At 41.8% G+C, this 21,694-nt stretch overlaps 1 protein-coding gene across 1 annotated transcript in view; it reads right to left on the bottom strand.

The window, feature by feature from the left end:
* The window catches only part of abcc4 (ATP binding cassette subfamily C member 4 (PEL blood group)), a 129,111-nt gene extending 108,235 nt beyond the window's left edge, over positions 1 to 20,876 (bottom strand). The window contains exons 1-3 of the mRNA XM_084327463.1: positions 20,578 to 20,876; positions 19,428 to 19,538; positions 838 to 958 (exon numbers count right to left, since the gene is read on the bottom strand). Coding sequence (XP_084183589.1) covers positions 838 to 958; positions 19,428 to 19,538; positions 20,578 to 20,651 — 306 coding nt within the window. The 5' untranslated portion in view covers positions 20,652 to 20,876. The remainder of the gene's footprint in view (positions 1 to 837; positions 959 to 19,427; positions 19,539 to 20,577) is intronic.
* Between the last annotated feature and the right edge of the window lie 818 nt (positions 20,877 to 21,694).

The raw sequence follows: 21,694 nt of genomic DNA, 5'->3' as shown, positions 1-21,694 counted from the left end.
TAATATATATATTGTGGCAGACCGGCTGGCGTGGTAATAGACGGCCACTATGTGTCGGCCAAGGTACTGGGGCATATTAGGAGCTCCGGAGAGACTCCTGCCAGAGCAGAGCGCATCAGCACAGGTGAAGCAGCACACCTGTGCCAGACGTGCCCGAGACAGGTGAGCGCAATCACCACTCAATCAAGCAGCATAGAAAATGGAGACAGAGATACAGAATCATTGGAGCAGCTGAGGCGAAACCATACGGAAGGAGAGGACGTGAGTATAAGAGTGAGAAGAGGAAGAAAATTATTGTCTGTGTGACCAATGCTCTGTTTATCTGCTTTTGGAAGGAGGACCCTGCTGTGTGCTATAACCCCTGATCGTCTGAGAACCCGCCTGTGTATCGACCCCTGCCTGCTTGACTGACGTCTCTTCTCCCGGATCAGCCCCCGCCCGTATGAGAACCGCTCTCTGTGTACCGAACCCCGCTAACGGACCAAGACGATTCTCTTGCATTACGGACTGGCTGACGATTTTTCACTAACCTCTCCTTTTCCCCTAAACAGTAATAAAACTGCTGTTAAACGTGCTTCTACCTTGTGCCGTGTGTGTTTTGTTAATTCCAATGTGGTGACAGCTCATAACACCCCAGAGTCTGTCACAATATATAGGCGGTAATATAAAGATATGAATGTAAATATGCTGTATATACAGCACTGTCATCATACAGCAGTAGGTAAGACAATGAAAGCAGTAGGTACTATAGTCTATAGGTATACATTTTGTATATATATATACAGTATATATATATATATACAGTATACTATATATATATGGTACGAGTGAACACACCTCGATGAGAGTAAAGAAGCCCAACACGGCATATGGCTTCCAGCACCACTTGATGATGACTTTGGTGAGTTTTGGTGGCCTGAGTTCTTTTTCAGCTTTTTGCACCTCATGATCCCAGTAGCTGAGGAGGAGAAGAAGGAGGAGCAAAAGGAGGAGCAGAAGGAAGAGCAGAAGGAGGAGGAAGAGCAGAAGGAGGAGGAGGAGCAGAAGGAACAGCCCGTTACTTTTTACTGCGTGTTCACTCGACTTGATTTGGACCCAAAGAGAATTAGAATCTGGCTTAAATCAAATTAAAGCTACGATCCAGAATCTAATTGACCCGTCTAAATGTTGGGTGTATATATATATAGATTCATATTATGCCCTTGTAGAACTTTGATTTGTAATCCCCGAATTAGTTTAAATGGTTCAACTTCCCAAAATGCCAATGGAGAGTCTGTTTACTGGGGGCTGACATCATGATTAGAACGATACATCATGGCAGCGCTCAGTAAACAGACAGACTCTCCATTGACGTTTTGAGGAGTGGGACCATTTCAACAACTTCAGGGTAAGTGTTAATAATAGTCTATGTTTAGATAATATAAAATGCTTCTGAGTAAGTAAAATAAAATGACATACCGTCACATGGGAGATCATAAGTTACTTTCAGTCTATGTTCATTTGTACATCCGTGATATGAGGCAAGCTAAGCATAGTGGTACAATATACAGTAGTCATGATATGAGGCAAGCTAAGCATAGTGGTACAATATACAGTACAGTCGTGATATGAGGCAAGCTAAGCATAGTAGTACAATATACAGTACAGTCGTGATATGAGGCAAGCTAAGCATAGTGGTACAATATACAGTACAGTCGTGATATGAGGCAAGCTAAGCATAGTGGTACAATATACAGTACAGTCGTGATATGAGGCAAGCTAAGCATAGTAGTACAATATACAGTACAGTCGTGATATGAGGCAAGCTAAGCATAGTGGTACAATATACAGTAGTGGTGATATGAGGCAAGCTAAGCATAGTGGTACAATATACAGTACATTCGTGATATGAGGCAAGCTAAGCATAGTGGTACACTACATATACAATACAGTCGTGATATGAAGCAAGCTAAGCGTAGCGGTACATTACAGTATACAGCCAGGAATCCAGCCAGGTGAAACCATGCTATAAAACCTCTATACTAAATACCACTTGTTTCATAATTTATTTTATATATATATTTTTTAATCCTCTTTTTCTCTGCCTGATTTTCGATTTTTCTCCCCATCCCAATTTTTTGTCGCTATGCCAATTCCCCCCCTCCCCTACCTGGTTGTTGTGCGCATGTTCCTCCTACTGGTCGGTACAAGGGAACCCTGAAGTCCACCACATGCTTCCTCCGACACATGTGGAGACAGCCAGTGGCTCTCTTCTCACCTGGCAGCGAGGACTCTCATTGGTGAAGCGTAACGCGTGGGAGGTCACGCTGCCTTCACCATTTCCTGTCTTTCGCTGAGCAGGCGCCCAGACCTGACCTGTAGGCGTCGCTGTCCACAACGCCAGATTACCACCCACGACTTCCCTCCCCCTAACTCAGCCAAACGAGTTAGTATGATGACCGGCCCAAGCCGCAGGGCAATGCTGACTCCGGGAGTCGAGACCGCAGCCTCTTGCATTGGTGACGAGCGCAATCTCCGCTACGCCACCCGACCGCCCCTTGTTTCATAATATTTAAAGAACGTTTTAAAAATATGTTTAAGAAAAACTACAGTACTCTCATACAGAAACAGCCTGAATGGGGAGAAAAGAATGTGGAAGCAAGTCAAAATCAAATACAACAATATTGTTCAGTAAGTATTATATATATAAATAAAGCATTTTATGTATAAACACACTGATGCTAGGTTAAATGGGCTATAGATAACATTCAGCCACTAAATGTTGCACTAGAGCACCATTTATTAGCAGGTCATTTATCTAATTAGGTGCATTCCACGCAGGGAAATGGGAAGTAGGGGAGGGGATATGTTGTTTTGTTGTTTATACAAAATATAAACAACATACATTTTTTTATTATAAATTCATTCATCACTATTTTGGGGGGGGGGGGGCAATACTTTTATTCTACACCTTTCTAAAAGCTCTGTATGTATATATATATATTTGTATTACTCTACATACATGTTTTATCTATAGCACCTTAACTGTCCAATTTCATCATTATGTTTAATAATAAAGAAGAGTGATGCTGCTGCTTCTGGCACAGCTGACTCCCCCCCCCCCCCCCTGCAGAGGAGGTTTGGATCATTACATCATTTGAGTAATGTATTTTCTATTAATTTAACATTTTATTTCCGATAGTGTTGGATTAAGTTCACCAGTTCAGTTCTAAGTAAAATAATAAATAATAGCAATACTGCCCGTAGACTGCTCCATTGGTACACCTTCATTTATAAAGCAATTATTGGTCAGCTCCCTTTTTACCTCGGTTCATACCTCACCATCACATCAAACCCATTTTACAGCTTATGATCCCAGGACTATTTGTATGCCTCAGTACCCAGAACCCGCACAGAGTTTGGGAAAAGGGCCTTCATGTTCTCTGCTCCCTCTGCCTGGAATAGACTTAAAAAAAAACGTTGAAACTGCAGGCCCTCACTACCATATCTGATTTTAAAGTTCAACTTAAGGGCACTTTAAAGAATGAGATGGGAGAATGTCGATGCTTCACTGCACAATGTGGTGTTATATTTTATATTTTTAACTTGACCTTCTCTGCCCAGCGACCTCCTGCGGAGCCTCACCTTCCATTCTTTCTGCCTTTTTACCCTACCCTCCAATCTCCCCCAATCCCATTCAATCTAGTTTGCTGCAACTCAGATGTATCCCCTTTGCCCCACTTTGCCTTTTATGTCTCCGTCTGTGTTTTGTGTATTTGTATGTTTGTTTTTGTTTTGCTGCCATTTTGGCCCCGTTCCCCGTACCTGGATAACTGAGTTAGCCGGATAACTTTCGGTCAAGTCTGACTTAAGCCGGACTTTCCCGTTCCCCGAAGCTGGATTGTCTAAATCACCATGACAACAGATCAAAAAGTTTGAGCCTGGTCGAGAGCAGGGTTTAAGTTCAAGTTAGCCGGATGAACCATCGCCACGCCCCCGCAAAGAAGTGACAGCGCGTTTCCTGAAATTATTCCCACAGTCTAGGATCTGCATTATACCATTCTGAATTACGTTTTTGTGCTCCATTCTTCCAGAGGGGGCTTTTGAAATGTAAAATAGACCCAAAATGCTGATACTAAATTCACTTTGTCCTAAATAATGCACGTTATATACCGTGGCGCTCGCTCGGTGCAACAACAACAAAATAAAGAATATTCTAAACACGGGTCTCTCGTTCATTAATGTATAAACAATGAATTTATCCCATCTGGCACAGTGGCGCAGCGGTAGTGCTCAATCCTGGCAACCCGGCGACCGGTGTTCGAAACCCCGTGTTTCCAATATAATTTTTTGGAATATAATATTAATGATTATACGCAAAGGTAGCCTAGTTTTAAGTTAAAATATTATAAATCTACATGCATTGAGGATGTCATTCTTTATATAGCTCTCAACGTGCACCAAATTGAATTATTCCTATATTGCAAAAAGAAGGAAAAGACTAGGTTTCGAACCCCGGTCGTCTGCGTGAAAGTCAAAAGAAGAACCCGTTACACCACAGTGGAGATAAGTAAAAGATCGACCATACATCAATCAATGGGTAAGAGAGCCGTATCGTTATTCTGTATAACAGTTTAACTAATTATTTTCGCTAGCAAGATCTCATTTGATTATTCAATCCAGCAGGCAAGTTTAAAGAAATATAATCTGATTGATTGAGGTAATGAGGGACTTAAAATTAGCCTATAGATAACGCATTTAACTTGTCTGCGAGGCGATTGAGCCGTACTGCAATATGTTAATAAAGTTTTAAATCAATTAATCAATCAATGCCGCTAGAGAATCAGGATCTCTGCTATCGATACGTGCTGGCTTTTCAAATGAAGCGGCCGCGCGCACTTATCCTGGGTCTCAAGTCTGGTTTGAGTTAACGAGACTGAATCCACCTTCGAGGAACAGGAAAATCCCGGCTTCAAACATCGGGTTAACTGAATCTGGATAATGTGACTCTTGATCGACTTAGTTGAACCAGGTACGGGGAATAAGGCCCAAAAGAGATCTTTGATCTCTGGTAAAATAAAGGTTAAATAAAAAAAGGCTTGGCCGGGTAATTAGCCCGCCTCGGGGCAGGTTCGTTTAAAGAGCGTAAGTTGCCACAGCAACACAGCTTGAACTGTTGAACTTGCTTTGTGGAACCGAAAGAACCGGGAATGAGCCAGACTAACTGAAATAAATAAGCCTGGCTAATTTGGTAAGCTCGCTTCGTGGAACACGCCTCGGGTCTCTGTTTGACTTAAAAAGGGGAACTACCACGCCCAATTTCATAATTAATACGTCAATTCCTCTGGTCTAAAAGGTAAAAAAAAAAGGAACTCCTGGGTCCAATCAGCCAGCTCCAGAACCCTCATTTCAAACAATCAAATCCTGCCTTAAAATCCCACACTCAAGACTGGTGACGAAGGGAAACCAGGCATTCGCAGTCGCAGCGCTTTTTGTGTTGTAGTATGACTGGTGTATTATGTCAGTCTGCTTGGTTGGCCTGCATGTATTTTTTCTGTTTTCGTATTGTTCCTGTCTTTCTGTTTTTCTTTTTTTCTTGGGCTGTGTCCCCCGGGCCGATGTAACTATCACAATATAAATAAATGTACCATATCATCATATCATATCTAAGACAGTGCAATAACATCAGTGAACATGAGCAACTCTCCCACGAATCCAAAGACTAGAACGCTAAGACACTAAAACATGTGATGTCATCAAGTATGGAGTCTGAAGCTGCTCCAAGCATAGACAATGAATTGAAGATTTTATAGATGACACTGAGAGCACCCAGGGGAATGTTCCGAGTTCATAGGTATATCTTCCGTTGTTACTACTATAGAATGAAGCTCACTTGGATATAAAAGAAGAAAACAAACTTTCTGTGGGTCCACAAAATCAGTCTCCCATTCATGTCAATGGAGCAGCTCCAGACTTTATACCTGATGATGACATCACGAGTTCGAGACTTAAGCTTCTCTGGTTTCTGGCTTTGGGGAGAGTGTAGCTCCTATTTTTAAACTATAAACAATTTTCTCTAGAATCTATGAGCAGTGGTTCTCAACTGGTCTAGCCTCGGGTCGGGACCCAACATTTTCCTTAGTCATTAAGTCGCGACCCAAATTTTTGAACCACTATGATTTATTTCAATAATTTTTTTTGCAGTAATACGCAATCTTTCATGCACTGTTAAAACATGAAATAAACACAAAAAGTTTGGGGGAACTAATGGGATAACTGGGGTTGCAACAAAAGTGCAACTAGGGCTAAAAACACAATGAAATAAAATAATAATAATAATAATAATAATAATAATAATAATAATAATAATAATAATAATAATAATAATAATAATAATAATAATAATAATAATAATAAATAATATATCCTTCTTAGCAGACTTCTTAGCTTAACATCCCAGGGAACTAATGGGATAACTGGGGATGTTGTTTGCTCCTGACAAGAGTCTCAAAGTCTGGGGTGATGGTAGACAAAGCAACTCTGAGGTCATGCTCAATGTCCAATCTGTTCCTCTGCTTTGTCTTCAGCTGGACCAGAGCTGAGAAGCCACTTTCACAAAGATAGGTAGTGCAAAAGAAAATGTATTTAAAAAAAAAAAAAAGCATTATTTTTTTACACACACATCCGCGACACACTCAAAATGGGCCCGCAACCCACTTTTGGGTCACGACCCACCAGTTGTGAAACACTGGATTAGACCATTGGCCGACTATATTAGCCAGAATTGTCCTTTTCTCCCTTTTTTTTTAATCCCAGTCTTTAGGATCAACAACAAGCCTTCAAGCTAGCAAGCTAAAACCTTTGACGAAGAAGCATTTCTCCCCTAAAGCTGCTTTGAAACGTGCATTTTGGGCTCGTCGCACAATGATAGTGGGTTCTGCCATACCCTCCTCCCGCACTGGACGACCACATCAATTTGAATGACCACATCAAACAAGAGGTGGACATGGGCAAATACTGCGGCATGGTCATGCTGGACCTACAAAAGGCCTTCGACACTGTCAATCACTCCATTCTGATTGACAAGCTAAACGCAATTGGTTTTGATAGTATATCAGTGAGCTGGATGCAATCCTACCTGGAGGGGAGAGAACAGATGGTGGAGGTAAACGGTACCCCCCCCTCCCAGTGAGCTGTGGTGTTCCACAAGGAAGCATACTAGGACCGTTACTGTTCCTAATTTATACAAATGACATGTCGTCAGCTTGTGACTGCAACTTGTTCCTGTTCGCGGACGACTCAGCCCTGCTGGTCTCTGACAAGAACAAGTTATAGGTTGAAAAAACCCTCAGCTCGGAACTCGGCAGAATCTGCACCTGGCTCGCTGATAACAAACTATCATTACACCTGGGCAAAACAGAGTCCATTCTCTTTGGATCAAATAACAAACTCAGCAAGACCGACGGCTCCTCAGTTACAGTGGGTGACAATATTGTCACAAGGAAAGATGAAATTACATACCTGGGTTCCATCCTAGAGGCAAATCTTTCCTGTGACAAAATGGCATCCAATGTAATAAAAAAAGTCAACCAACGAACTAGATTCTTGTACCGGATCTCCTCTCTGGTAAACAAGAATACCCTGAAGACCGGCAAGAGCACTCATTCAAGGGTACTACGACTATGCTTGCACTTCATGGTACCAAAGCACCTCAAAGGCACTAAATATTACAAACATCACAAAACAAACTGGTCAGACTACTGCTTGACCTTACTCCTAGAACCCACCTCACCCCTGCCCACCTTGACAACCTAGGATGGCTTAGAGCAGTGGTTCTCAAACTGTGGTACGCGTACCACTAGTGGTACTTGGTGGTACTGCTGGTGGTACTTGAAAACATTTCCAAAAAGGCTAAAAAAAAGAAAAGAAAAAAAAAACTTTTTTTGTCAGGCCACTGAACTTAGAAGCAGGCCAGGCCAGTGTTTCTGGTTGCGGCAGCGCGATAGTTAGATAATCTAAGTGGGGAACAACCAGGAGAGCACTGTGACAGAGAGTAATGCAGTCTAAACAGTCATAAATCTTTAATTCAACTTCAGCCCTGATCATAACCATTTTTAGATTTCTTGTAATGTCAGATAAAAAATGAAATACTCCCACTTTTCTGAAAAGAGTTGGTGTTAAATCTGACATTACAAAAAATCCATCAAAATATGTGTTGCTGCTAATCATTGACACATGCCTTTGCATTTGATATATTGTAAATATTTTACTTTTTGTGTTTTTTTTAACAATAATTTGTGATGCCATCACACAAACTGGCATTTAAAGGGTAAACATTCAAAAATGTATTGAATATGTGTTTTCTTTTCTTTTTTACAATAATTTGTGATGCCCATCACAAACACTGGCATTTAAAGGGTAAAATTTCAAAAATTCCTGCACCAGAATGCAGGAAATTAAGTTTTTGTAACAAAATAATTGTGTGTGTGTGTGTGTGTGTGTGTGAGAGAGAATGACGGACAATTGCTTGCTGTGTGAGAGAGAGAGAGAGAGAGAGAGAGAGAGAGAGAGAGAGAGATAGAGAGAGAATTAAGTACATTTGCTGAAATACAGTTGTTCTTAATTTTCTCACTTGCTATGTGAGAATGTTAGTTATTATGTTCTCAATGCCCCTTGCATTGTATGAGTTATGTGGAAGCGTTTGCTAGTTCTAGTGCTATCCCTTTGTACATTGTGGCTGTGTCTGACAAAAGTTAACAATAAATAATGGTATTAGGAATACATTTGCCTCCTGCGTGAACTGCGCATAGCTGAATAGACTGTATTTTAACGCCGGTCATATGGTGGTACTTGGAGAGCCAGCTACGTTCTCAGGTGGTACTTGGTGTAAAAAGTTTGAGAACCACTGGCTTAGAGAGTAGATGACAGATTACAGCAACTTGCAATGGTCCTGGTCTACAAGATACACTACACCACTCAGGTACCCATGTACATGTCAAAATACTTCCCAAATGTCAGTGAATACCACGACCACAACACCAGAGGGAGCTCCACAAATCATGTTAAACCCAGATTCGGCTCAAACAAGGGACTAAACACGTTTCGCAATTACGCCACATCAATGTGGAACGCCCTACCCAAAGCTGTAAAGGAATCACTACCCACTTTCAAAACCACTCTCAAAGAGCACCTATGGGAGACTGCAATTCGAAACTGGCCCCTGTAAATGTCCAAACCCAACCCCCTCCAATGTACAGTCGCCCCCCCCCCCCCCCCCTCCAATGTACAGTTTCTTCCCCCTCAAATGTATATACTCTCTTTTTATACTCTTTTTGTACTCTGGTATGTCATAAATATCTAGATATAACAGTAGTCTACCTGTATGTCATGTATGTCATATATGTTATGATGAATTGAAAATGGGGGACCCTGATGTAAACAAGACAAAAGTCTTTCTCAGGTCTGCATCCCCTTAACAATTGTGTGTATTGAGCCGTACTGTATTGTACCCATTCTGCAATCTGTTAATAAAATGTTCAATCAATCAAAAACTGGCACAGTGCTAAAGCAAAGTGTGGCGATAAGTCTGGTAATGCGACACTAGTTTCACACTGTTCTGCTAGGTCAACAAAGGCTTTCGGCTAATCTGTGAAAGGTTAACCAAACCAACTTCACTGGCGATCATGGAATATCCCTGCGCCGCAGAGTCCCGTTGTTTCCCATGTTACCGTTGGATGCCATGAGCATGTGAACATGCCTCACTTGGTTACACTGAGCAAACAAGATGTCAAACAGCGATCAATTCACTGAACAGGGACGGCTGTGTGCGTTTATCCATTATGTAATGAAGCTTTGAAAACAGCAGCCCTGTCCTCGACTAAATAGTAGGGCTCTCCTCGACTAAATAGTAGGGCTCTCCTCGACTAAATAGTAGGGCTCTCCTAGACTAAATAGTAGGGCTCTCCTCGACTAAATAGTAGGGCTCTCCTAGACTAAATAGTAGGGCTCTCCTAGACTAAATAGTAGGGCTCTCCTCGACTAAATAGTAGGGCTCTCCTAGACTAAATAGTAGGGCTCTCCTCGACTAAATAGTAGGGCTCTCCTAGACTAAATAGTAGGGCTCTCCTCGACTAAATAGTAGGGCTCTCCTAGACTAAATAGTAGGGCTCTCCTAGACTAAATAGTAGGGCTCTCCTCGACTAAATAGTAGGGCTCTCCTAGACTAAATAGTAGGGCTCTCCTAGACTAAATAGTAGGGCTCTCCTCGACTAAATAGTAGGGCTCTCCTAGACTAAATAGTAGGGCTCTCCTCGACTAAATAGTAGGGCTCTCCTAGACTAAATAGTAGGGCTCTCCTAGACTAAATAGTAGGGCTCTCCTCGACTAAATAGTAGGGCTCTCCTAGACTAAATAGTAGGGCTCTCCTAGACTAAATAGTAGGGCTCTCCTCGACTAAATAGTAGGGCTCTCCTAGACTAAATAGTAGGGCTCTCCTCGACTAAATAGTAGGGCTCTCCTAGACTAAATAGTAGGGCTCTCCTAGACTAAATAGTAGGGCTCTCCTCGACTAAATAGTAGGGCTCTCCTAGACTAAATAGTAGGGCTCTCTTCGACTAAACAGCAGCGCTCTCCTCGACTAAATAGTAAGGCTCTCCTCGACTAAATAGTAGGGCTCTCCTAGACTAAATAGTAGGGCTCTCCTAGACTAAATAGTAGGGCTCTCCTAGACTAAATAGTAGGGCTCTCCTAGACTAAATAGTAGGGCTCTCCTCGACAAGACTATTCTTAGTCGACGAATGGTCATAGAATTTGTCGACTAATCAATTAGTTGTAGTGATTTCATTGATTACATGTGATTTGTACTGTGATTTTGTAAAAAACCTGTATGAGCAGCAAAAAGATCTGATTTGGGCCACTTTTGCCTACATAACTTAAGACCAAAGCGACCAATTAATGCACTAATCGACTACGAGTGGGCAGCCCTAGTAAATAGCCGCGGGCCCACCAGTAGTCTGGTACCATGCTTTGCTGGGAACTGAATATTCCAGTTATTTTTTCCTCCCACAGAAGTCAACTGACAACTTTGCCCATAAGGACGTCATCAAGCACAGTGGTGGCGTGGCGGGCATAGACATATAAAGGCTGACTCACCCGCTTAGCTGGCCAATGGAGACCGGTGTTGCCTCATGGCGGCCATCTTGCCACAGGCAGCATGCCCACTCATAACATGAATGTCTATGGTGCATGTACTGTTGAAATAACCATAGCTCGCTAAATCTTCAACCGATTTTCAAACGGTTTGGTTTGTTATAAACGTCAGAGATGTAGTTATCATACTGCATATTTATAATGGACTTTCATATGAAAATAATTTCAACATGTCCAAGCACCACGTTAATAACGCTTGTAATAAACCAAACCGTTTGTAAATCGGTTGAGAATTGAGCAAGCTATGGTTATTTCAATAGTACATGCACCATAGACATTCATGTTATGAGTGGGCGTGCTGCCTGTGACAAGATGGCCACCGGTGAACTACACTGGAGACTTGCACCATCTAGTTATATATATATCTATGGTGACGGGGACCATGTTGGGCTCAGCTGATATAGCTGTGACTCTGGTCAATCACAGAGCCAACCACATATTCCATGCTACACGTTTGCAATCCTTGAAAACGATACTGAACATTGTTTTAAAACCCTTGGTTGTATAGATACCTGGCCACAATATGTGGCAAGTTCATCTACTTCATCAGCTGCTACTGTGCATGGTCTGTGGGGAATGGAGATTAGCTTGTTCTCTCTTTCCATTCACTTGCATTGGTATTACAAACAGAGACTCAAAGTCGGACTGTTGTGGACAAGGTGCATCTTGCAAACATATGAAACAACAAGTCCTTGTGGAACTTCTTTCCAGCCGTCTGCAATTAGCGGTGAAGGGCCTATTTTCTTCGCTCCTTCTGCTGAGGTTTAGCAGATAGGAGGAGGAGTGATCTGTTTACATAAATAGAACTGCTTGACTTTCAAAACGACAACTCGCTTGTTTCACAGCAGGGTCCACTTTGTCTGCATTTGTTTATGGGTTAGACGTATTATTTTGAGAACTGAGGTTTGCAATACCAATTCAAAGAGAATGGAGAAAGAGAAAGAAAAACGAATCTCTGTTCCCAACACACAGGAGCAACTGATGGAAGATGAGTGTCAGGAAATGAAATATGAATTAATGAATTAATTTAATTCAATCATTAAATATTCCATCCCACTGTATTGTTATTTTTATTCTAATTAGTGTACGGTATATACTCGACCACATCGTGCACAATTGTACAGCCCTGGCCTATTTTATTTTATAATTATATTCTATTCTACTTCTATTTTAATTTAGTTTATATTCCATTTTATCTTATTCTACCTTTTATTTTATTCTACCGTAGTTGTCTGTCCGTTAATGTTTAATAAATGACCAAATCAAATTCCTTGTATGTGTAAACTACTTGGCAACAAAGACCTTTCTGATTCTGATTATGAGGAATTTGGAAGCATACTGTGGCCAGGAAACTACACAGCCAAAGGTTCTACCAAAGTATTGTTCGGTATTGTTTTAACCTGATTCTAAGAAGCCGGCATACAGTGCTGTACCTTTGAGAACTTAAGAAAATAACTTGTTGTGATTATTGCATAGTATAGTTAGTAATAGCAAGTATAGCATAGGGACATAGAAGTAAAACTGTATATTGTATAGTAGTGTACATAGGACCCAGTGCATTTAAGGCGTAGCTCAACATTGCATTGCAATTATCTCAGGATTTATTAACATGTCTATTTTATCATGTCTATTTTATATCTACTTTATCATCTTCTACTTATTTTATTTACTATTGTATTCTTGCACAATCGAAGCGGGCATGGCCAACCACATTTCACTGTATGTCCTGGTATGTATGTGATAAATAACCCTCTTGAATCTTGAATCTTGAGGGAGGTAAACCTCAGGCTTCACCCTGAAACAATTTAAATTCTTAAAGGCGACTATTCAATATTTGCCGATATCACAAATTTTGCTACAATAAGATTCAATAGAATATGATCGATATGATACAATATTGTCCTCAAACACAATAGTGTTACGACATTCCTATCAGGTCACACGGAAAAGCTGAAGCTAAATATCTTCAATATATAAACGTTCTGATCTGCCCAAGGCATAAAAGAAAATATTGTTTGGTTCCTGTTGGTTGTTAGTTAAGGCCATGGGGAATTTATTTTATTTTATTTTTTATTAAATTTTTTCCCACGGCGACTATGGATAGGGAGTTTCTTTATTTAATTAAAATGTTCACAACAACATGGATGCATGTACCCTGCCAGCATGTTTAATATCCATAATACTAAAGGTTTGACTAAGATTTTTATGAAACTTTATTGTAAAAAATTAAATAAAATAAAAAGTTTTTTTTTAATATATATATATATATTTTTTTACTCATAAAATAAATTGGGTCGCACCTAAATCGGCAGGGTTGGTCGGCAACCGGAACCAAACCATTATTTTTGTTAGGCCCAATGGACCGGTCTCAAACTCCACAAGAGGATATATAAACATTCTGATCTGCCCAATAGACCCGTCTCAAACTCCACAAGAGAATATATAGTAGTCAAGCTGGGACGACTGCAGTGGAGAGGGCCGTGTCCAGGTAAGATGAAACATTACTAACGTGTTATTGTATCAGTCTAGGAAATCTATTTGTGGTTGGCCTGCAGTGGGCCGCCACAGATAAACCTATGCATGTATATTGGGCACTGATGTGCACGTTGCGTAATCTGAATCGGGCTTGGGAAGTTAGATGGTTGTTATGGATGCTGGTTGCCATCTTAAGGAGGATCACTTAGTCACTAAGAAACTCTACAACTGCTAAATGTACAACAAACTGAGGAAAGGATTCAGAAAATGGTTTCTCCTGTACAGGATTCATCTACAAAAAAATAAACACTGGACTCTGCACCAGGTCAGACACCAGAGGTGACTGCATGGTCCAACGTAGACTGACCACGTTTGGCCAAAACGTCCTGTCCATAAAAGGCAGTCAAACATGGAACAGTCTCCCCATTTCCATAAGGGAAAGCCCCACCCTTGCTTCTTTTAGAGGGCAACTAAAAAAATGGCTGAAGTCCAACCAGTCATGTGAACACATGTGACACGCTGTTATGTATTTGTACATTTCTTACTGTTTCTATGAGTACTGTTTTTATGTTTGGGGACAACGGATGGAAATTAGCCTTGTGCTAAATCCGGCAATTTTTTCACTACACAGTGTTCATTAATTTTGCATTGTCCGTCCAAATAAACGAATAAAATAAATATTTTAAAATATATATTATTTGTTTCCATTGCTTGACAATCCCCTTTTACTGCAATAACAGAACAGACTGAAAATGTTATCTTATGAGATAAAACAGATGTATATATATTAGGGGTGTAACGGTACACATATCCGTAATGAACCGTTTCAGTACTGTACCTTCGGTTCAGTATGCGCTGTGTACCGAACGAATGCAACGGTACGTTAACCACCAACCAAAATTTTTTTATTTGAGGTACGGTAACTAAATACATTTTGAGGTAACAAAATACTATTTTGAGGCCACGACATATATTTTTTTCATTTTGTGTGGCAGCAATAAGCCTTTGTAGCAAGCAGATTAGCTGGGCTAGCTAGCTAACATTAGCTGAACTAACATTAGCTTGATAGCTAACTAGAGAATAGCATCAGCTAGCTAACATTGATTGATTGATTGAAAGTTTTATTAACAGATTGCAGAATGGGTACAATACAGTACAGCTCAATACACACAATTGTTAACACTTTAAGGACCAGCCACGAGTTAACTCGTGTTTCGATTCCACCCGTTGAGGACCAGAGCCACGAGTTAACTCGTGGCAAATTGTTATTGTTTTATTCCATATTAATAAACGGATCAAGATCCTGGATCGACTCTGCAGATTTACCCGCCAGATTTAAATCGGCGACATGCAATGCCGGCCAGATCTTCTTAGGGGCGCCATCGCTCCACTGACTGCAGTATCATTGAAGCCGAATGGGGAAATTATTTTTTTTACTGTCTGGGGCGTTTCATATGAGCCTGGATCCCAGCCGAACATCCTCCATCTTTGATCACGTTACGGAACGCAGATTTCAGCCTGGAATAATGGGATTTATGATCAGCCAATGGACATATCGATCTACCAGAAGCCGATGAATAATGACGAAATGCTGCCGGCGATCACATGGGCTGACGGTAGGATACTATTCACCCAAATTACAGCCGGATTGGACATTGTTGTAACACGCAAGCGATCGATCAGTGAATATGGCTACTTGAACGCACACTGTATTGCTAATCAATAATACTGATCGGCGTCCCCCGCCGCCCCCATTTCATCCATAGATGCTCTGTAATAGTCCGGATGCTAAGCAGTTTGTTTTATTTCATTCGTATATATACAACAGAAATGGCGTTTGATATAACGTGACTAGCCTTTAGCCTCATATCTAGCTTCCCAGAAAAAAGACGAGACGAAAACTGCGATAAAGCTTATATTCACGACGCTATAAAATGACAACCAACCGATTTTTATTTTCTTTAAGCCATTATGAAGGCACGGTTTATGCACTCAAGTGACAATGAGAATGGACAGATAGCAATACTATAAAGTATATATATAGCTGTTAGAAAGTACATCGGTTTGTTGACAAACCCTGGTCGTCCAGAACCATATTACACTGCAAACCGTGGTCGCCAATGTGTTAAGGGGATGCAGACCAGAGAAAGACTTTCGCCTTGTTTACATCAGGGTCCCCCATTTTCAATTCATCATAACATGACATACATGACATACAGAGACAGTACTGCTACATCTATACATTTATCATATGACATCCCAGATTTACAAATACAGTACTGTTTGTGGTACAAAAAGAGTCTAAAAAAGAGAGGATATACATTTGATGAAGAAACTGTACATTGGAGGAGGTGGGGTGGGGGGGGGGGTTGGTAGGTGGGGTGGAGTGGGGGGGGGACTGCACATTGGAGGTGGTTGGGTGGGGGGTAACTGTACATTGGATTATCGATGAAACCTTACTTGGTCCCAAGAAGAGGGTCTCGTGTATTATTGGGTTAGGACATTTACTGTACATTGGAGGGGGTTGGGTTAGTACATTTACAGGGGCCAGTTTCAAATTGCAGTCTCCCGTAGGTGCTCCTTGAGAGTGGTTTTAAAAGTGGGTAGTAGGGTTGGGCACCGAGAACCGGTTCTAATAGGAACCGGTTCCTAACTTCGAAGTTTTACTTTGTTAATGAATACCCTAGTTACAGTACAGCAACCAAATTAAACTGTATCAAGTCAACTGACAATGTGAATAGTATGAAGAAAATAAAAGATTTTAAAAAATAAAATAAAAATCTCCTGCAAAATAAGCTGTGACCTGTTTTGACCTGCACCTCAAAGAATCGGAAGCGAGAATCGTTTAGAACAGGAATCGAAATGGAGAATCGGAATCGGAACCGTTCAAATCCAAACGATGCCCAACCCTAGTGGGTGGTGATTCACATTCCTTTACATCTGTGGGTAGGGCGTTCCACATTGATGTGGCATAATTGCAAAACGTGTTTAGTCCCTTGTTTGAGCCGAATCTGGGTTTAACATGATTTGTGGAGCTCCCTCTGGTGTTGTGATCGTGGTATTCACTGACCTTTGGAAAGTATTTTTACATGTACATGGGTACCTTAGTCGTGTAGTGTATCTTGTAGACCAGGCCCATTGCAATTTGCTGTACTCTGTCGTCTACTCTAAGCCACCCTAGGTTGTCAAAGTGGGCAGGGGTGAGGTGGGTTCTAGGAGTAAGGTCAAGCAGTATATGAGGGCCGACGTTCCACTCTATTGGTTAAAGTTGCTTACTCGTGAGTAGTACGTTCGTTGATAAAGAAAAATAATGTCCACAGCCGCTCCAGTGTAAAACAAAGATATCCAAATGGTTTATTTCTCTTCCACAGCGAAGTCTTTCTTTACAGAAGTGGTCCTAAAGCTATTTTCCTAAATATTCATGTTACTACTACAAGGTAAGAAAACTGTATTTTCCCAGTCTCCAAAATCACAGCCGACTCGACACATGAAAATTCCTACACACTGGAAAGCGGTAAATCAACTTGCCGGCTCTTTCCACAGCAAAACGGTAGGCTTGGCACTAGGGATGTCCCGATCAATTTTTTTTGCTCCCGATCCCGAGCATGTGATTTTGAGTATCTACCGATACCGATCTTTCCCGATCCGATAAAAAAAATTAAAATAAAATTTCTCACATCCCAATTTCTCACATTACATTCACCCTGAATGTTGACGTTATCCAGGTGAAAAGTTTACTTTATTCAAGCGAGGCATTGCAACTGGAATAATCTAAAAACTCTGCCTCCAACCTGCTGCTTCATGAGAGCAATGGCGCCATCGTCTGTAAAAATCAGGTGACTGCAAGTTCTGCAACTAGTGGATGTCCCTCATCCTTCACATAAATCATTTGATGTATAATTAAATCAAAGGAAATGGGTTTGTTTTGGCAAAATTCTTCTGCTCTGTGACAATAAATAAATGAATGATGATATGCAATTTAAAACCAAAACTAAGGCCTCAGTATGCGTTTAAGACGTGAACATGGTCATGTTTGTTGAAAAAAAAAATGTAAAACCCCCCAAAAAAGAAATTCCCGATCCCCATCTTCTGAAAATCACGTGATCGGAACATCCCTACTTGGCACCTTGGTTGAGAAATGCAGGCTTCAGTCTATGTTGTTTAGTCTATCTGTTCAGTCCCGTTCAGTCCTGTTTCAAGATACACACTGCCAATTGTGGACTATATATACACACAAATGTTCTAGAATGTTCGGTTATGACATCATACGGTGACATCACAAAGGTTCTAGAATGTTTGGTTATGACATCATCACAAATGTTCTAGAATGTTTGGTTATGGTTTTGTTATTGATTGTTTGTTTGTATATTCATTGCATGTTCGAAATAAAGATAAAAAAAAAAAAAAAAAAAAATTGGTTATGACATCATACTGGACATCACAAATGTTCTAGAATGTTCTATTGTGACAAATAAGACGGTTCAATGACTATCTAAATCCAATCAATATTCCTAATGCCGTTTCAATGTAAGGTTACAAAAATAAACATATAAACATTCATACAATACAATAACCTAAATATATAGCTTTGTCTCCTACACAGTAGTCTGACCAGTTTGTTTTGTGATGTTTGTAATTTTGTTTTTAGCGCCTTTGAGGTGCTTTGGTACCATGAGGTTAGCTAATGTTCTTTGACACTATTATTACACCAACACCATGGAACTAATGACCAATTTGACAACGTTCTGTCAGAATAGTCAGTAATTTTATATAGTGCTAGCTAAAGTTTCAACATACTTGTCTTGTTACCCATCAGCACTGGCAAATTCACTATTACTAAACTAGTTACAGTAGGTAGCTAGCTACATCTACTTCCACGTCTTGTGTTGAATGTTGGACTGGGACTTGACATGACGTTACCAACTTCTTTGGCATTTTTTTTATATATTTAACCAATGAGGTCAACAGGCTACTACCGGCAATCCATGTCAATAATAATAATAAAACGGAAGAAAAAAATTAAATATGTAATTACAAAAATATATATATATATTTAGGGGGGCTAATATTACCCCTAAAAAGGGTCTTGAACCGCCACTGGCCCCACGCAGGATCAATAAAGTTGTCTGAATCTGAACACAGTCACACACACACATACACACTCTCTCTCAGTGTGTGAGGAGGATTGGTGCTAGATTGAGAAGGGGCTGTCTCTCGGAGATAAAATTAATCAATATCATGACATTACAATGTTGTGACTCTAATTCTCTATATTCCCTATATAGCTCTATATTATAGTATTGCGGGGCCTCTGGTGATTCCCACCCCTACTGTGTGAACTGGAGTGATCCTCTCTACATGTAACAGCGCTTGTGCCCAAGAAACCTGACATCAGCTTCCCGAGGCCTGATTGGACTGTTGCCTTTGGAATGAATGTTATATCAACTCAATTCGATGGTGGCGACTGACACCCCCAGTAGCCTACCTCTGCAGCTCCTCTCCCACCCTCTCAGATGGCGACGGACACCCCCAGTAGCCTACCTCTGCAGCTCCTCTCCCACCCTCTCAGATGGCGACGGACACCCCCAGTAGCCTACCTCTGCAGCTCCTCTCCCACCCTCTCAGGTGGCGACGGACACCCCCAGTAGCCTACCTCTGCAGCTCCTCTCCCACCCTCTCAGGTGGCGACGGACACCCCCAGTAGCCTACCTCTGCAGCTCCTCTCCCACCCTCTCATGTGGCGACGGACACCCCCAGTAGCCTACCTCTGCAGCTCCTCTCCCACCCTCGCAGACTGGTCCTCTGGCAGCACTCTGTACATGTCGTCTTCCTCTAGCCTCCGCTTGGATCCTATACGAAACAGCGGGTTCAGCCAGCTTAAAGTGGAAAAAGAAAAGAGTGGGGAAGGGGGGGACACTTGGATATCAGAGGAAAACAATGCATCAATTCATTTCATAATTCATACATCATCAGTATGGCCAGCAGCTTTGCGAGGCTAGAACACAATATTTCTCCCAATTGGCCAAACTAGAAGACAACTATGAATTCCATCCATTCATTCAAAATGCTATTGAAGTTTCCCCCGTTATTTTGTTCTAAAATGCATATCTGCTCCTAGATTATTGTCTCTCTACAAGGTATTGTGAATGTGTGGCTATATCAACTGCGTTATGATTTCACATAGCTACAGACCATGGCTCAGATCAGATCACACTCTCAAAGGGAAGGGTTGTTAGGTTATCAACTCTAATTTAATGTTGCTGTGAGTAAGAGGGGGAGGGAGGGAGAGAGAGAGAGGGAGAGGGGGAGAGAGAGAGAGAGGGAGAGAGGAGAGAAAGAGGCAGAGAGAGGGAGGGAGAGAGAGAGAGAGAGGAGAGAGAGGCAGAGAGAGGGAGGGGGAGAGGGGAGAGAGAAGCAGAGGGAGAGGGAGAGATTTCTAGATTGATGATGACGTGCTCTGACGTCAGCAAGCCATATGATTGTCTCAGAACTTAACATCCCTACCCTAGTATATTACTATATTATTACAATACACTTCGGTTTCTGAAGAAGAAAGACACAGACTTCACACTATTGACGCTTTTGTAACTTAACTTGTGCATGTCGTGAATGTCATTTGAAGGCCACTAGACAACATGGACATGAAAATGTAGAATTAACGTTAGTTAATAATGCATTTAAAAAAGTGGCGTATGCCTTTTTTGATCAGTTATAACGTTAGCCTAACGTTAGCTAGCCCTCTCAATACAACGTGTATATTTTAAGCCATACATTTACATAACGTTATAAGGAATCAATATACAAAAATAAAAAAAATGAAAAACGAGACACAGCTCCGAGAGAGAAAGTTCTCAAGAGACATAATAACCTCGACCCGGCGTTTATACTACAGTAGTCCCCATGTTGTCGACTTACCAAAAAAATACCTGAGAGAACATACTAGCTGTCGCCGCTGGATTCGTCTTGGCATCTTTCTTCAGCGGCTCCATGGCTCCTCCGAGCCGGTTATTATCTCCCCCGCCGGGCCACCACCTTCCCCAAAACTCTCGCTTATCTAGTGCGGCTCTTTTGTCCTTGTTGTGTAACTTTGCCGCTGCCTGGCCACATGTTACCACCACACGACGGCCGGTCGACAGGGACCAGAGCACCGCCTGCCTGTACAACTGGAGAGCAGTTACTACTTCCCTGTGTGTGCGCGCGCGGGCTGCTGCTGCTGCTTTCTCTCATCACAAAAAGTCCTGCGGGCCGCGCGCGCACAGGGACGTGGGCCGGGCGCGCGGGGCGGGGCGGGGCGAGTCTTCGCTTGGACTCCGCCCACTGTTCCATAATGACACCGCCCACTGTTCCATAATGACTCCGCCCACTGTTCCATAATGTATCGCACACCTCTGTATGTATGTATGTACCACCGGCAATAGGGTATATCTGCAGAGCCGCAAGCCCAACGTCTGGGCGGTGGCTTCGGGGCTTGTACTCTGTTTGAGGCGGGACTTCGGGGTTTGTACTCTGTTTGACTGTGCATTCGGGCTTGTACTCTGTTTGACTGTGCATTCGGGCTTGTACTCTGTTTGACTGTGCAGTAGTCAGTTTGTGCTTTTTATTTTTACAAGCAGTGAGGGTTAGGGTTAAGGTTAGGGTTAGGGTTAGGGTTAAGGTTAAGGTAAGGGCAGCGGTGCGTTCCTGATATCAACTGTCATTGCATGCACGCTAATGGCGCCACGTGCACGCGCGCTCCCGCGCATGCGCATAAATGTCCCCTCGCTTGAGCACAGACTAAAGACGATGCCTAATTGCCTCTACGAATGGAATGTAACTATATCATTCACAAGTTAGGTGTGAATGTATCTGAGAACGTATTTAACACACCTGACGACCGGCGCTATTGATATGCAAAGTAGCCCAGGTGGGTACTTATAGCGAGTTGGCGAGTGCAGCGCATTCCTGTGTGCGTGCATGCGCTTCTGCTCAAAATCTTTGTCTGCACGGAGTGCAATCTCGTCCCATGAGCAACGCATGCCTGGGTAAGGGTTAA

Source organism: Notolepis coatsorum (genome assembly GCF_963971535.1).
Source record: "Notolepis coatsorum genome assembly, chromosome: 1".
NCBI classification, from domain to species: domain Eukaryota; kingdom Metazoa; phylum Chordata; class Actinopteri; order Aulopiformes; family Paralepididae; genus Notolepis; species Notolepis coatsorum.
This window is presented reverse-complemented; position numbering and strand designations above follow the sequence as displayed.